Source organism: Solanum lycopersicum, chromosome 10, assembly GCF_036512215.1.
Source record: "Solanum lycopersicum chromosome 10, SLM_r2.1".
Classification (NCBI taxonomy): Eukaryota; Viridiplantae; Streptophyta; class Magnoliopsida; order Solanales; family Solanaceae; genus Solanum; species Solanum lycopersicum.
In genome coordinates, this window is record NC_090809.1 from 51,760,821 (window position 1) to 51,777,397 (window position 16,577).

Consider the following 16,577-nt stretch of genomic DNA (forward strand, 5'->3'; position numbering starts at 1 on the left):
TAGTTGTGTGTACTTGAAGAAAATGAACACAAGTGGAAATGTAGGTATAAGAGTTGGAGAAGCAATTGTTGGAAGAAACCAAGATCCTTCTCGAGCCCCAGCTGCTAGAGTGCAAGTGCTTATCAACCCAACTGCGTTGACAGATGGAGAAGTAAGAGAAGCGTTGGTTCAGATGGACCAGCCATCACTACTCAAGCACAGGCTATCACAGCCCAAGCCACTAGAGAGGGTACTCCCAGAGAGGATCCACATGCTAGAAACATGGCTAGCAGACTGAGGGTTTCACCAGAATGAATCCTCTAGTCTACTTTGGGTCCAAAATGAACACCAGAATGAATCCTCTAGTCTACTTTGGGTCCAAAATGAATGAGGATCCCCAAGAGTTCGTGGATGAAGTCTACAAGATTCTGTTTGCCATGGGAGTGAATAAAAAGGAGAAGGCTGACTTGGCTGCATATCAACTCAAAGATGTGGCTCAGGTGTGGTACAAAATGTGGGCAGATGGCCGAGCACCAGAAGCAATCACAATCAGTTGGGACATTCTCAAGACTACATTCCTAGAGAGGTTATTTCCTAGAGAGCAGAGAGAGGCAAAGGTTGAAGATTTTATCAACCTACGATAGGGAGGTATGTTAGTCAAGGAGTATTCCCTGAAATTTGTTAAGCTCTCAAAATATGCTTCTTCTCTGGTGTCCAATAGCAAGGATGAGATAAGAAAGTTTATGACTGGTGTATCGGAGGATATGGAGGAGGAATTCCGGGCATCCATGTTGCGTGATAAGATGGACCTTTATAGATTGATGGTTCACACACAGCAGGTGGAGGAGAGTCTTCGGAGAAAAAGAGGTCGAGAAGGAAAAAATCCTAGACCCTCATATCAGGCTGGTTCTAGATCTGGTAGGAGTTCGTTTGGAGTTCAGGATAGGCCCAAATTCAAGAAGGGGCACCAGCGCTCAGGTAATCCTACTCTTTCTTGGAACTCGAATGCCAAAGTGGATAAATCTGGTCCCATAAAAGGCAATGATAGAAATGCCCAGCGTAACAGCAATATGTATGGTATTTGTGGTCGTTTTCATGGAGGTGAGTGCCTGGTAGGTACTAATATCTGCTATGGGTGCGGCAAAAGTGGGCATATGGTCAGTGACTGCCCACAGATGAAGAATCAGGCCAAGAAAGATGCTCAACCTTGGCCTAATCCTACTGCTACAGTCGAACCTCCCAAGAGGAACAGATTCTATGCTTTGAAAGTAGAAAGGAGCAAGACAAGTCAGCTGATGTGGTCACTAGTACATTGCATGTCTTTTCTTTTCCTGTGTATTCATAGTTAGATCCAGGATTCACTTTGTCATTTGTTACTCCTTTGGTATCTAGTAAGTTTGACTTGCTTCCTGAGATCTTGCATGGGCCTTTTCTAGTTAGTACTACTATAGGAGACGGCATTAGAGATGAAAGAGTATATAAAGAATGCACAATGAATATTCATGATAGAGTCACCTATGGTGACCTAATAGAATTAGTCATGCTTGATTTTGATATAATCTTGGGTATGGACTGGCTTCAGAAGTGTTATGCTACCATAGACTGTCGAAACAGGGTTGTAAAGTTTCAGTTTCCAAATGAGTTAGAGCTGGAATGGGAAGGGCGTGGTTCAAATCCAAAAAGCCAAATAATTTCCAATCTTAAAGCAAATAGGATGTTATCTAAGGGGTATTTATACCGCTTAGTCAGAGTCAATGACTTAGAGAATGAGGTTCCTTCCATAGACTATGTGTCCATAGTGAATGAGTTTCAAGATGTCATTCCAGAGGATTTACCATGAATCCCTCCTGAATGCGAAATTGATTTTAGTGTTGACTTAGATCCCAAATCCAAACCAATTTCCATTCCTCCCTATAGAATGGCTCCAGCTGAACTCAAAGAGTTGAAGTTGCAGTTAAAAGATATACTTGATAAGGGCTTCATCCAGGTGAGCATATCCCTATGGGGTGCTCCAGTTTTATTTCCTAAGAAGAAGGATTGAACTCTTAGGATGTGTATTGATTATCGACAACTCAACAAAGTCATTATAAAGAACAAATACCCTCTTCCCAGAATTGATGATCTATTTGATCAACTCCAAGGTTCGAGCTTCTTTTCTAAAGTAGATCTTTGGTCAGGGTATCATGAGCTTAGAGTAAGACAAGAACACGTTCCTAAGACTGCTCTCCGTACTTGGTATGGTCATTACGAGTTTCTTATCATGTCATTTGGTCTCACTTACACAGCGTACGCGTTTATAGACCTTATGAATAGAGTCTTCTGTGAATACCTTGATTCTTTAGTCATAGTATTCATAGATGACATCCTCATATATTCTAATACTAGAGAAGATCATGAAGAACACTTGAGAAAGACATTACAAGTTCTCAGAGAACATCAGTTGTATGCAAAGTTTAGTAAATGTGAGGTTTGGTTGAGATTAGTGACCTTTCTTGGTCATGTTGTGACCGACCACGGCGTTGAAGTTGATCAAAAAAAGGTTGAAGCAGTGAATAATTGGTCGAGACCCCTCACTCCAATAGATATTTAAAGTTTCTTGGGTTCGGCTAATTACTATCACAGGTTTGTGGAGGGATTTTCCACTATTGCTGCCCGTTGACAACCTTTACAAAGAAAAGGTGAAGTTTGAGTGGTCAGAAAAGTGTGAGAAGAGCTTACAAGAGCTCAAAGACCGACTCGCTTCAGCCCAGTTCTCACATTACCGAGAAGTGGTGCAGGATATGTGGTGTACTATGATGCTTCTAGGGTAGGTTTGGCATGTGTTCTTATGCAAGATGGCAAGGTGATTGCATATGCAACGAGACAGTTGAAAATCCATGAGAAAAATTACCCTACTCATGATCTTGAGTTAGCTGCTGTGGTATTTGCGTTGAAACATTGGAGACATTACTTATATGGTGTACATGTTGATATATATACTGACCATAAAAGTCTTTAGTATGTTTTCACGCAGAGAGAATTGAACCTTCATCGGAGGAGATGGCTAGAACTGCTCAAGAATTGTGACATAAATGTCCACTATCACCCAGATAAGGCCAATGTAGTGGTCGATGCGTTGAGTCGATTGAGCATGGGCAGAGTGTCTCATGTTGATGATGAGAAGAAGTATCTAGTTAAAGAGGTACACCAATTGGTTAGATTGGGTGTACGGTTGGTAGATACACCTAGTGGGGGTGTTTCGGTTCATTCAAGTTTTGAATCCTCATTTGTTGTAGATGTTAAAGCTAAGAAGCATCTTGATCCAGTACTCATGGATTTTAATAACTCAATGTTGAGTAAGTTTGATGAATCATTTTCCCTAGGAGGGGATGGTGTACTAAGATACAAGAACAGATTATGAGTGCCCAATGTTGATGATATGAGGCCTAATATTTTGGCAGAAGATCATGGTTCCAGATACTCCATTCATTCAGGTGCCACCAAAATGTAGCATGACCTTAAAGAGGTCTATTGGTGGGAAGGCATGAAGCGAGATATCTCTAAATATGTGGAGGAGTGCCCCAATTGCAACAGGTTAAGGCCAAACACCTTAAGCCTGGGGGTCTTACACAATCAATTGAGATTCTAACATGGAAGTGGCAGGCTATTAATATGGATTTTATGGTTAGTCTTCCTAGAAACCGAAGACTACATGATTCCATTTGGTTCATCGTTGATAGGATGACTAAGTCTACTCACTTCATTCCCGTGAAGTCTAATTACAGAGCTAAAGATTATGTCAAGCTATATATTGATGAGATTGTGAGATGGCATGGAATTCCTTTGTCTATCATTTCGGATAGGGGATCCCAATTCACTTCTCACTTTTGGAGATCTTTCCAAAAGAGCTTAGGCACATAGGTGAAGCTTAGAACTTCTTTTCATCAGCACACGGATGGACAAGCAGAATGTACCATTTAGACTCTTGAAGACATGCTGAGAGCATGTGTTATTGACTTCAAGGGAAGTTGGGATGATCACTTGCCATTGATTGAGTTTTCTTATAATAATAGCTACCTTTTGAAGCATTGTATGGCAGGAGATGTAGGTCTCCAGTTGGGTGGTTTGAAGTAGGAGAATTTGCCATCCTTGTCCCTGAGATCATACATGAGGCTATAGAGAAGGTGAGGATGACGAAGGATCGGTTGGCTACTGCTTACAGTCATCAAAAATCCTATGCTGATAATAGAAAGAGGAATCTTGAATTTGAATTAGGTGATCAAGTCTACTTGAAGATATAACCCATGAAAGGGGTGATGGGGTTTGGTTAGAAAGGTAAGTTGAGTCCGAGGTATATATGTCCTTATGAGATCTTACAGCGAGTAGGAAATGTTGCCTACGAACTGAAGTTACCACAAGACTTGGCTTCTATGCATCTAGTGTTTCACGTTTCAACGGTGAAGAAGTGTCTAGGTAATCCAACATCTATCCTGCCTGTTGAGGGGTTAGGAGTTGATGAGAACCTTTCTTATGAAGAGGTTCTAGTTGATATTTTAGATCGTCAAGTGAAGCGAGTTAGAAACAATGAGGTTGCCACCGTGAAGGTATTATGGAGGAACCACCTTGTTGAGAGACCAACATGGGAGGCCGAGGCCGATATGAGATCCCATTACCCTCACTTGTTCAGTTCTTGAGGTTAGATATAATCTTCCTAAATCTGGTTTCGTTTAAGAAACTCTAATTTTTTAGTGCATTAGTCGATTTGATGTTTTAAGTCCATAATCGTGTGACTTATAATTGCACTATATAAGTTAAAATGAGTTCATGCTCGCATTCATGTTGCTTTTTTGTATAGCGTAGACATGTTTTTTGTGTTGCATGAGTTGTGATGTGCATTAAATTAAGTGTTATTAATAAGGAAGTTCCTCGATCTCAAATATGAAGCTTCAGATAAGCTTGATTAATATGCATAATCCAGAGTAAGTGTGAATCAGAAATTCACAAAGAGTAAAGTTTCAAGTATGTTAAAGTATTTTTAAAATTACCCTCTTTGTTTTAAAATAATATGTAGTGTCATTCGGGGACGAATGTTCCTGGGAGGGGGATAATGTAACATTCCAAAAAATGTACTCGTCTAGTGAAGAGCCTATAAAGTTATAAGAATAGGTATTGGGGTTACATAGGCATCCCAATGTCGAATATTTAGAAATATTGGGCATATTAGAAAATATTGGCTTAAAGAGTGTTAGCCAATTCTCCAAGTATTAATAAGCTTGTTTAAGGAATGTACCTGCAATGAAGATCCTAAACTAAAAACATATGTTTTCTAGAATTTGCACATTAGCTACGAGGCATCCGTATGTCAAGCCAAGGTACCATAGCATATGACAAATTAAAATAATCAAGTAAATTAAGTAGTATCCAAGGACATAGTGAGGATCCTTGGACAAGGAGTGAACTTTCCAAATGCAACAATAGAAGAGCATGGTTGGGAAAGTGGTCAGTAACACATGTGCAAGCACATGTGTGACCGACCAAGGAAGGGACCACACGAACAACCTAACCGAATTCAGTTAGGACGGTTAGGGACAGGGCTCAAACGGGTCCCTCCATGTGGGGCCTAATTATCTAACCAACTCTAGGCTCTAACTAACTTACCTAACTAGATAACTAACATAGGACAAACAAAAATAAACTATATAGTGCACCTGACAACCTAAGACTTAATTGGGTGACACTAACCTAGTAACTAGTTCAAAAAACATCCTAGTACTTAACCTATGATGGTCCAAAAGGGTTTGTTATGGTCCCAATGATTTAGGGGTACTTTAGTAATTATCCTAGGTTCCTTAATTAATTAAATTTAGTAATTATTTAATTGAGGAAAATTCACAAGGAAGGCCGAAACTCGCAGGAAAATTTCAGATTTGACTAAGTTAAATGTTTTCCTATTTCTAGTAAACTTAGGAGGGGCGTTTTAGTAATTAACTAATTAATTTATTTAATTAACTTAATTAGCCTAAGTTAAATTAGTCAATATCAGTTCCTAAGACTTATACTCACGTTCAAACACTAGAAACTTCACTAGTGGAAACAGTGAGCAAGAACATAAGAAAGGCAAAAATTCTCCTTAGGCGATTTAAGGGTATTCTTCAAGTTTTCGTGCAAGGTGATCTTCGTAGATTCAATTCTACATAAGTTATGGGTTTTATCTCCTGGAATACTTTCTCCAAGAGGCCTTTTAAACGTTTTGAATTCATGAATGTCAAAACTAGGGTTGTTCCCAATGATATTGTGAAAGGTCCATCTCCCTAGTTATCTTTGTTTTCTATTCTCTAAGTATATAGATGTAATCTTGAACATGTTGTTGGTATATGGTGCTAACTAATCATAATGTGTAGGTTCTTGACTTGTTAATGACTAATGAGGCCTATATACATGATTAATGTGATTAGGGTATTAGTTATATGAAATAAAGAATGATGTAATGCTTAATTGTGTGCGAGAATATGAAGTTGCTATGAATGGGCTATGAAGTTTAGTTACTGTTAAATGTTAAAGTGTCGACTTTTTTATGTTGAGGAGATCACTATTGTACACTCATGAAAATAATTCATTTTGGCTAATGATAACATAATGAAAATGGTTGAAGTGAAAATCTTGTTTATGCCAATAAATTGGCTAACAATACATTGTCCAAAAAGTTGAATGGAATTGGCTTTCAATGCTATTTCAAAGATATGATGAAAAATTGTCTAATGACTAAGTTATACAAAATTAAGCATGACCAACGTGACTTTGAAATCATAGCCAAGGGTATATGTCAATTATTGGGACAAGTCCCAACATACCCTTTCCTAATGAACTATGAATATAAGTAAGTACATTGAACAAAGTTTATGACGTTCATAATGAGTGGTATAAAGCTACCAAATGTCATTGAACAAGATAATAACATAATTAAAATTTTAAGAATTATGAAAGTAACCAGAATGAGGTGTTAAAAGAAATGAGACAAGTCTCACTCTCACCTAAAGAATTATGTTCAAGATACTCACAAAAAATGTGTTAATAATCATGAGACAAGTCTCATTAACACCAAGATGATAATATAAGGTTAAATTCACATTTCATCATTTAAAGAAAGGGATGACCGGTTATCCAAAGAGTTAAGTAAACCTCATAACTAGAACCAAGCTTCCATAATGTTTGAGTCAACTCTAAAAGATGTAAAGAAAAAAAAGTTGAGCAAAACACTGATAGACTAGCAATGAGATTGTGCCAGCACATGTAAGTCTCATGAGATGAGGCTATCATAAAGGTGGATAAATAGTCTCCGCATGTCTTCTAGTCTTCGAACTTTGTTGCCAGCATAGAAACTAGCCAGTGGATTCCACCTAAGAGAGCTAGGTATGATGTGGTTTCACTTTGGCTGGTGAAACCACCCCTTTTTGGTGTGGGGCAGACACTGGATTTCATGTTTATCTCACATAATATATGTCGGTTAATTCTCAAAGAAATTACTCAGTTCACTATACCCGTGAACCCCTCTTTTTGGTGTGAGGAAGACACTAACTTGGTTGCACCTTAGTCGGTGAATCCCCATTTTCAGTGTGGGGTAGACACAGATATTGATTCACCTTGACCGGTGAACCACCTCTTTTTTGTGTGGGGGAGACACTGGATTTCATGTTAGCTCGCATGATATACTTCCGTTTATGTTAAAGTACTCTTTAATAGAGTAAGAAAGAATGCAAGTAGCATGTTCAAAGTGAAAAATACAGCAAAGAAATAGAAACGTAATTTCATATTGAACTAAGCAAAAGCTTAAGTATGTCAAATCATCTATGATTGATAATAATGAAGTTTTAAATAGTTATTGGCTTGTACCAAATCAAGATACATACTTCATTATCTTCACGTGATGTAAATGATAAAATAATGGGCATAGTTAAATAAAAATTGGCTTATAATGACTTCTTATATTATGCCAATAAAGGGGAGTAAAACATAATGGGTAGCCAAATAATTTCTCTAGTCTTTTGGATTACTTGCTCGATTCATTGTAGGTGTGAGACTGTAATGAGTCATTGCACTGTTAAGTAAGACATAGGATTAAGGAGATTATTTAACTACACAACAACTAGAAGAAAAAGAATGAAAAATTAACGAAGTGTTGGGAAAAGAGCTCTCGGGTTTGGAGGGGAAAATTTTAAATTTTCGTTCGATATGTTCTAAAATTATGTTCATGATACTAAGGTCTTATGTTCATATAGAAAATGTGTTGTGTTCTTTGAATGCATTAAAATATGTCATACTCATACCATAATTCACAAATAACTAATTAAGAAAGTCTAGTGACTGCATAGTCCTTATGTGTATGTGTGCATACACCCATACATAGTACAAGTGTGTACTAAACCTATACTATTACTATTTTATAGGCGCAGGTCAGAGAGCATATTGAACACTCATTGAAGCGGTTTGGTTTAGCGAAATCGAGACATTGGTAGGACCTCTTGAGTTCAAGGATGCTGCTCCTATCATTCTAGCTTAGCACTTAGACATATCTAGTGGATGTTGTCCTTAATGTTTCTTTTCATATGTTTTATTTGAAGCTTTGTGTCAAGGTCATTTTGGAAAACTCTTACATTATATATTGATCCTTTTATTTGAAATGTTTCATCAATTGTAGATGGTTGTTTAGTTTGAGCTTATTAGAATATAAATCTATGTAGTAGTTACATGATGTTTATTATACTTCAGTATGTTTTAGAAGTTTTAAATTTTCCGCAAATTTAACTATATGATTGTGATGAAAGATAAGAAGAGGCTTCTTTGCGACTTCTGAGAGGTTCACGACATCAGTCGCGATTCGGATTCCAGAATCCGGGTTGTGACACATGACTTACGGGAGGTTTGTTGGTGGAATAAGATGAAGAATGATATCGCAGAATTTCGTGGCTAAGTGTCTAAATTTACAATAAGTGAATGTTGAGCATCAAAAGCTTGGAGTTTGTCTTGAGACATCAGTACTTAGAAGTGAACAAATTGAATATGGACTTTGTTATTGGTTTACCCTGCACCCGGTGGCAATATTACTTGTTATGGGTTATAGTAGATCATGTGATGAAATCGGCTCATTTAATTCTCATTAAGGTTTCTTATTCAACGAAGGACAATGCTAAGTTGAACTTAAGGGAAATGTTTAGGTTGAATGGAGTACCCCTATCCATTATCTCCGATCGTGTTACCCAATTCACTTCTCTGTTTTGGAAATCTTTCCAAACGGGTCTTTGTACTCTTATCAGAATGACCTTTCATCCTCAAAATGATGGGCAATCAAAGCATACTATCCAAACATTTGAATATATGATTAGAACGTGTGTAATTGACTTCAAGAGTAATTGGGATGATCACTTTCGTTTAATTGAATTTGTGTATAATAACAGCTATCGCTCAAGTATTAATATGGATCCATTTGAGTCTCTATATGGTAGGAGGCCTAAATCTCCTATAAGTTTGTTTGAAGTGGGTGAATTTGCATTGATAGATCCCGAGTTGATAAATTATCTATGGAGAAAGTTTGAATTATTAGAGAAAGATTGAAAATGACTCAAAGTGGACAAAAGTCCTATGCCAATGCTAGACGTGACTTGATGAAACTTCTTGATTACTAATACTACTTTCACAAACTTATGCTCTGATACCAAGCTTGTCACATTCCAAAACCACACCCTAGAAGATAGGGTACAATTTGAATTGTAACCGTCGTACTCGACCTCACAGAGGTCTTATACAAGCCGTTTCATATCATTCATCGCATAAACAAAGTGAAAAGTAGTGTGGAATTAAAACTTTTCATAAAACATAATATAGTCTTCAAAATCTCTTTCATATAAAAGTAATAGGAAATACTAAGTCTCAGTTTCATCATCTTAAGACACAAGAATACTTGAGACATGGCCCATACTTCAAAATACGAATATAGAAATACTTAGTCTATTATAATACTTTGAATGAAAACATAAAAGACATATGTGCCCTCGAGTAAAGTGAGGACATACTTCAACTTCTCTTGAACGATCTTCTAAGTCCAAGCGTTGTTCCCAAAGATCTTCACCTACCAAGAACTATATAGATAGATAAAAGCATGGAGTTAATACAACCACATGTACTAAGTATGGCTTTATGCATAAAATCATGAAAACAATCATTTATTTGAAATATGCATCTTTTCATTTCAAAAATCATATTATAATCATAAGAAAAATATTTAACAACCTACGAACATATAAGGAAACATTTAAACAACAAATCATAACTTTTGACCCACTTAACAGTGAGGTACATTCACTGTACAGTGACTAAATTCACTGTTACAGTGAATTGCTTAAACTTCAATTTAGAAACCTTTTAGCATGTAATCTTCCCACTCAAAGCTATCCTAATACTAACTTAAGCAACACAAAGAAAGACCGCCTATACACCCTCTCTAGGCATGGCCTAACTGATCCTCAAGACTACTTATAATGATTCACATACACACTTCAAGATATCAAACATATCAACATATAAATAATATGACATTCTCCATCCAAAGGCTATCAAAACACCTACTTAAGTAAATCAAAATAACATCCATAGCGACCTCTTCAAGATTACCTAAATAGTCCTTAAGACTACCTAAGGCTTAGATCATGTCCACAAAATCAACCAACTTCCCTAACTAGAGTCATCCCCGAGACTTCCAAAGATAAGACATGAATAGATCATCCTTTATGTCCTCTTCACACTTTAGCTAAGGAATGCTTATGTCACTTTAGATTAGGTGCTCAGTTATTTATATAATTCATAACATAAGTCATTATTTCATTAATTCATTAAGACTCATACATCACAGAAAGAACATTCAAGTAATGGTCTTAAAAAAGACCTAGGAACTCCAAGTAACACCTTCAAAGCCTATTGTGCAATGTCTAGATAGTGTCCCATGCCACCACCTAAACCTCATAAACTTCTCCAATGCTAATAGGTATTCCACATGATGAGAATAGGCAATAACCGATATAGACTATGATAGCAAGACATGGAATCGGAGTTCTATCCTACTCCAATGAGGTTTTTCTACTTACCAATGGTAGAACTTGGACACATCTCATGTAGGCACATGGTTAAGGAATATGAAGGGCTTATTTGTTTCTAGTCTCATACTTAACTAGAATTAATTCCCCTTACAATCCTCACTCGGTGCTATCCTACTTTCTCATAGAGTAATTTACACATTAGGTTCACATAAAAGGTTTCCATAACAATTTCATAATCCGATCACATTTACCCTATCAAGGAAAGGTCCACTGGGATTACCTCATAATGGTGACAAAAAACTCATGATGACTTTCCTAAGGATTAATATGATGTTGTTACATCCAACTAACCTTAAGTCCATCATTTTTTTACTTTAAGGATACAATTACGGCTTACAACTTCAACAATCCTAACCTTACCCTTAAGTCAACGTTTTCACATAAAAGACTCTCCTAACATAATTTAAGGTCACATGTCATTCATACATTCAAGACTAAGACTTACAACACCCTATATCAAGTCATACCATATTCATAATCATATATACATCAAGCAAGAGATACAAGTCAACCAAGACAAGACATCGCATACTTCACTTTTAACTCATAATGCAAGTCATTCTAGAAGCACCTAGAAATAACCCTAACATCTTCAAGTCATCTTATACTATCATAACATCATCAATATAATCAACATAGACTCATACATCCCAGTAAGAATAACCAAGACTTAATCCTTACACTATACTCATAATGTCAAAGTCATAGTCTAACATAATCAATTAAGACAACATTAATAGAAGAATACATATATGACTTCACATGTAGATAGATATTGTCATGCTTCACATAATCAAACTACACAAATAGTCATAATACTTCAAGTATTTTCCAACAAGGCCAAGATCATCATATTGCATAAAGTAACGCCGACAAGGCCACATCAATCGCAAGTAAAACACATAACAACGAAATCATAAGTTGACCATACCAATCACAATAGAATTCCATTATAAAAAACATCAAAAATAAGTGAAATAGGGAAGCATACCCCCACATCATCCTCAACACTTCAATTCAAAGTCAACATACTCAATTCGATAATACAAGACCCTTACCCAAGGCCATAACCAACAATTAAACATAAAAACTACAATAATAAATGAACTAGGTAAATTAAATGTAACTTCATCAATCTAACACAACCTAGATATCAATTTACTACAATTGTTACATCATTAGAAATCCCATAAGAAACTACATAAGAATTATCAACATTAGATCAATATCAAGTAACCCAAAACTTAGTCAAAATATAGGGTTCATACAATTCATGTATTCATAGGTAATTTAGATTGAAATCATCAATAAAATATCAATTAGTTCATAATTCAATGTTTAGAAATCATTTATGCAAGAACCCATGGTAGAATCATGAAATTGGACAATTCAACTTTAGAAAACATCTTGAGAGTTGGGATCCTTGATGAAACAAGTTTCAAGGATCAAAATCCATACCTCAAGGATGATAATTCTTAACTTTGATGAAAAATTTCCACTCAAAATGCTACACGAAGCTGTTTCTTCAATTTGACTTCAATGGAGTCTTTGGGATTTCTTAAGAGATTTTGGGGTTTTGATTTGGAAGAATAAAATATTCTAAGTGGTAAAACACTTATATACTTGTTAAAAAATACCCAATATGCCCTTAATAAATCTAAAATACATCCATTTAGATGTGGGATGAATTTACAATTCACCCCTTGACTTGGCAGCAGACTTGCGCGCAGCAACAGCCCTCACTGACGACCCCGTTGACGGAGCGTCAGCCCACTGACGAGCCATGCTGGCAACCGTAGATGGGTCCTAAGACTTGTAATGGATACCTTCTTTCCCCCAGGCTAAGTACCTGAAGACTACACCCATCGACAGGCCGTCGATAGGCCCACGAGCCTTCGATTGCTCCATCGTTTGGGGCCTGCCAGGGACAGCCTGGACAACAGGTTTGGGTCCTTCCTCAAGGACCCTTCGATGATCCTTGGAGATAATTTATCGGATGTTTTTAATCCAAATATTATATTCTATGAGTTTAACACCTCGCATATGAATTTCATCTAAAACGAACACATAAAACTCGACAAAACACGCCTAGACCCACATGGTCATTTCAAGGCATATCTTTCGAACGTCATGGACGTTCTTGGTCGTTTGACCTCCAAACACTACAAAACTAGACACACTTCCTATAAATGCTATAATAACTCATTTATAGACCTTACAACCTCATTAATCATACAATAGCACATAAAACCTCATATGAGGCATTTAGGTGACTTAGTCGTCGAACGTTTTGGTCGTCCCTTAATATTTGACTTCCAACACACCTAATACTTTAGCTACTGCCTCAATACCATATATTATACATACTTAGGACCTTATAACATCAATACCAACATGTTAGACTCTATTTCACCTAAGTCATTTTTGGGGTCTTTCAATTAATTAAGGTTTAGGGGTGTTTAATTTATTTAGTTAAGGGACTATAAAAGGACTAATCCTCATTACAATAACCTAACACCCCAATATTACCAAATTCAAATCTCTCAAGTGAACATCATAATCAAGTATAACCATCACAATTGAAGTAAGGATTCAAGATCACAAAGTCTTATCAATTTACCTTCAAAAGCCTTCTTTAAGATCTTACCCTCAATTTATCGCAATTATCAAATACTCACTCATCATCATCATAATGTAGTGAATTAAACAATAACATAACCAATTCTAATAATACTAATCATCCTCAAGTCCAATGCATAACTAGGGTTAGGGTAAATGATCAAATTTACAGACGTCATCATAAACTAAGACAATGATCAAGAACTACAATAGTTAACTCATAAACAATCATATTCTACCATTAATAATCAAAGAAAACCAATAAAAATTCAATTTGAAAGATAAATTTCGGAATAAGAAGGAAACCCATGTTTTTGACATATTTGGAAGTCAATTTGAAAAAGTCTCTTGGAGAATAAGATCTCAAGAGTGAAAAGCTTCCATACCTTAGCAGTCCTTTAAGATTGATGGAGAAAAAGTTGAAATCTTGCATCCCTAATCCCCTTGAACCTTAGTCTTCAATGGTCTTCTTTGGGGAAAGAGAGAGATAAATTGAGGGTAAGATCTTAAAGAAGGCTTTTGAAGGTAAATTGATAAGACTTTGTGATCTTGAATCCTTACTTCAATTGTGATGGTTATACTTGATTATGATGTTCACTTGAGGTATTACATGTGATTAGATTAGGTAGGTGATGGAATGATGAATGTAAATGAAACGTCTTGACTATATGAATTGTGATATTATAATTAAGGTATAATGATATAAGGTTAATTGTGAATCACCTGTGTGCCTTACTATGATATGATGATAATGGTGTGTGAATCTCACAAATGAAGGGTTGTAATTAAAGGACATTATCATGCAATATCTTATGAGCTAATGACTATTAATATACAAGGGGTTAGTCTCCTATGGCATATATTAAGTTATGATGATTAAGAATGACTTAAAGACATTTCAAAAAGGGACTTTAGATTAGCACCGAGTGAACTTGACAATGACAGGTATTGATTCCCCATAGAGGGGAGATTCACCAAGTGTTCTCATGAGATAGTGACTATAATGCAATTGTGTATAAAGAAAGTCCAACACATGTCTCTTAGTTCTTGAACTATGTTGCCCCCATAGGAAATACTAGCTAGTGGATCCACCTAGAATGTTATTTAATGTTTTGGTCCTACATTGGAAAGTATACAACCTTCTTCAGTGTGGGGTTTCATGGCACCAGATTCCATGTTTAGATCACATGGTCTATGTCGGATAAGGGGATTGTTACCAAAAGTAAAATGAAAGTAATAAAGTGAACTCTAACTAGGGTGACTTATGGGGTTCTTCTTTGTGTAGGTAATGGTATGGTATTTTACCTATACATTGCACTAGTTGACCTTGAAGGAAGTCCTACGAGGTTGTTCTTATGCTCTTATAAGTTAAATGATATGCATGTGTTGACTTTCATGTTGATAATCCTATATGATGTTAGTTTCACTTATGAACATGTTATTGGTTCATATTGCTATGTATGATGATAACTACTCATGATTCTATGTTAAATGAAGTTAGGCATTACTTATTATCTATTTCCTTGCTTACTTGATTATGTGGGGTTATGGAACTTCACATGAACATTGCACTTGTAGGCTTGGGATGGGATTGTTGGTAAGGGTCTTATAAGTCATGATGATTAGGAATTCTTGTACATACTTTGTTGTTGTGACATTATGTTGGAGTTGCTTTGGTTATATGCTCTTGATATGATACTATTCATGTTGATATGAACTTATGTTGGTCATGACTATGTTGACTTGACTTTATTAATGATGTTGTTCTTGTATTGCATATGGACTTTGTCACGCCCCGAGCTTGCACCCTAAACGTGGTCGGCACTTGGAGACCATTGTTGGCTCCCAAGAGAACCATTGGCCTGACTTACATAACTTAGCGGAAGACTAAACTCAGCTTACTTATGAAATAAAGCATGTTCTAAACAAAAACTTCATATAATATCTGGCCAAAATGGAACTTAAATCTCAACAAGTGAAACGACTTTAAACTGAATCACTAACTGTCTACGAATCCTCTAAACTGACTAAGAGAGATGTTGGGATAGACGCCACAACATCCTACAACTAAAATACTAAGCAAATGAAATAGATGTCCTCCGGAATGCAAGGAGGTTCACCACTGACTCTGGAGCTCAATCTGGATCAATAGAGTGTTGTGTGTTGATCCTGGTTATCTGCTTCTGTATAATAAAATGATGCAGGCCAACTGGCATCAGTACATTGAATGTAAGAGTATGCGAGCTGGAATGCTAAGTACAACTATAAAGCTTGAAATGGAGTAAGGATGAACTTACGTTGGCTCTGCTCAACTCAAAAGATAACAACTCAATATAAAGCAATAATATATATATATATATATATATATATATATATCAATAATAAACTTGAATTTACTTATATATGAAAGTAATATAGTTTTATGTGGGAGTTTCTCTAACCGACAACCACCACTATGAGCCTAAGTGGTGATACAGCGTCTAATCCACGCTGCCAAAACTGTCCTATACTTTGTTGTCATATAGAATATCGTCTACCTAGTGGATACACTACCTAACCTTACGTGATCATCTAAAAAGTATGATACGTTAATACTCATGATGGCTACATGGTTTACATGGGGACTTGAGTTTCTGAACTCTCATTACCACATCGGTGCTTAATACTACTCCCAAAACATACTTTGGCTCATAGTTTTTAAATAAAAACTTCCTTCCTTTGGGTTGAGATAATCTACTAAACCCTTTTGCTTTTAAAAAACTCCTTTTTGGAATTGATGTTCCCCTTTTTAGTTAAAAACTACTTTGGAAATCATCGTTTCCTTAAATGTGAAACGTTTATCAACCTTTTGAG

The 16,577-nt window shown here is 36.3% G+C and overlaps 2 protein-coding genes across 2 annotated transcripts; both read left to right on the top strand.

Annotated features, from left to right (window-relative positions):
* Positions 1-362: 362 nt before the first annotated feature.
* LOC138338905 (uncharacterized) lies at positions 363-1,819 on the top strand. The gene is made up of 3 exons (XM_069289990.1): positions 363-565; positions 701-1,247; positions 1,325-1,819. Exons 1-3 carry the CDS (start codon positions 363-365, stop codon positions 1,817-1,819), a joined length of 1,245 nt encoding a protein of 414 aa, XP_069146091.1.
* Positions 1,820-1,897: 78 nt separating this feature from the next.
* On the top strand, positions 1,898-16,009 carry LOC138338906 (uncharacterized). Its single transcript, XM_069289991.1, has 6 exons — positions 1,898-1,966; positions 2,993-3,283; positions 3,553-3,642; positions 4,032-4,241; positions 4,338-4,562; positions 15,929-16,009. Exons 1-6 carry the CDS (start codon positions 1,898-1,900, stop codon positions 16,007-16,009), a joined length of 966 nt encoding a protein of 321 aa, XP_069146092.1.
* Positions 16,010-16,577: the final 568 nt, after the last annotated feature.

Bases quoted from the DNA above. Each gene is read 5' to 3' on its own strand.
- LOC138338906 (XM_069289991.1), top strand. From the start codon at position 1,898: ATGGCTCCAGCTGAACTCAAAGAGTTGAAGTTGCAGTTAAAAGATATA. The intron at 1,967-2,992 runs GTGAGCATATCC...GTTTTCACGCAG, and splicing joins TTGATAAGGGCTTCATCCAG to AGAGAATTGAACCTTCATCG. The intron at 4,563-15,928 runs GTATTATGGAGG...AAAATGATGCAG, and splicing joins ATGAGGTTGCCACCGTGAAG to GCCAACTGGCATCAGTACAT.
- LOC138338905 (XM_069289990.1), top strand. From the start codon at position 363: ATGAATGAGGATCCCCAAGAGTTCGTGGATGAAGTCTACAAGATTCTG. The intron at 566-700 runs GTTATTTCCTAG...GGTGTCCAATAG, and splicing joins AAGACTACATTCCTAGAGAG to CAAGGATGAGATAAGAAAGT. The intron at 1,248-1,324 runs GTAGAAAGGAGC...GTGTATTCATAG, and splicing joins ACAGATTCTATGCTTTGAAA to TTAGATCCAGGATTCACTTT.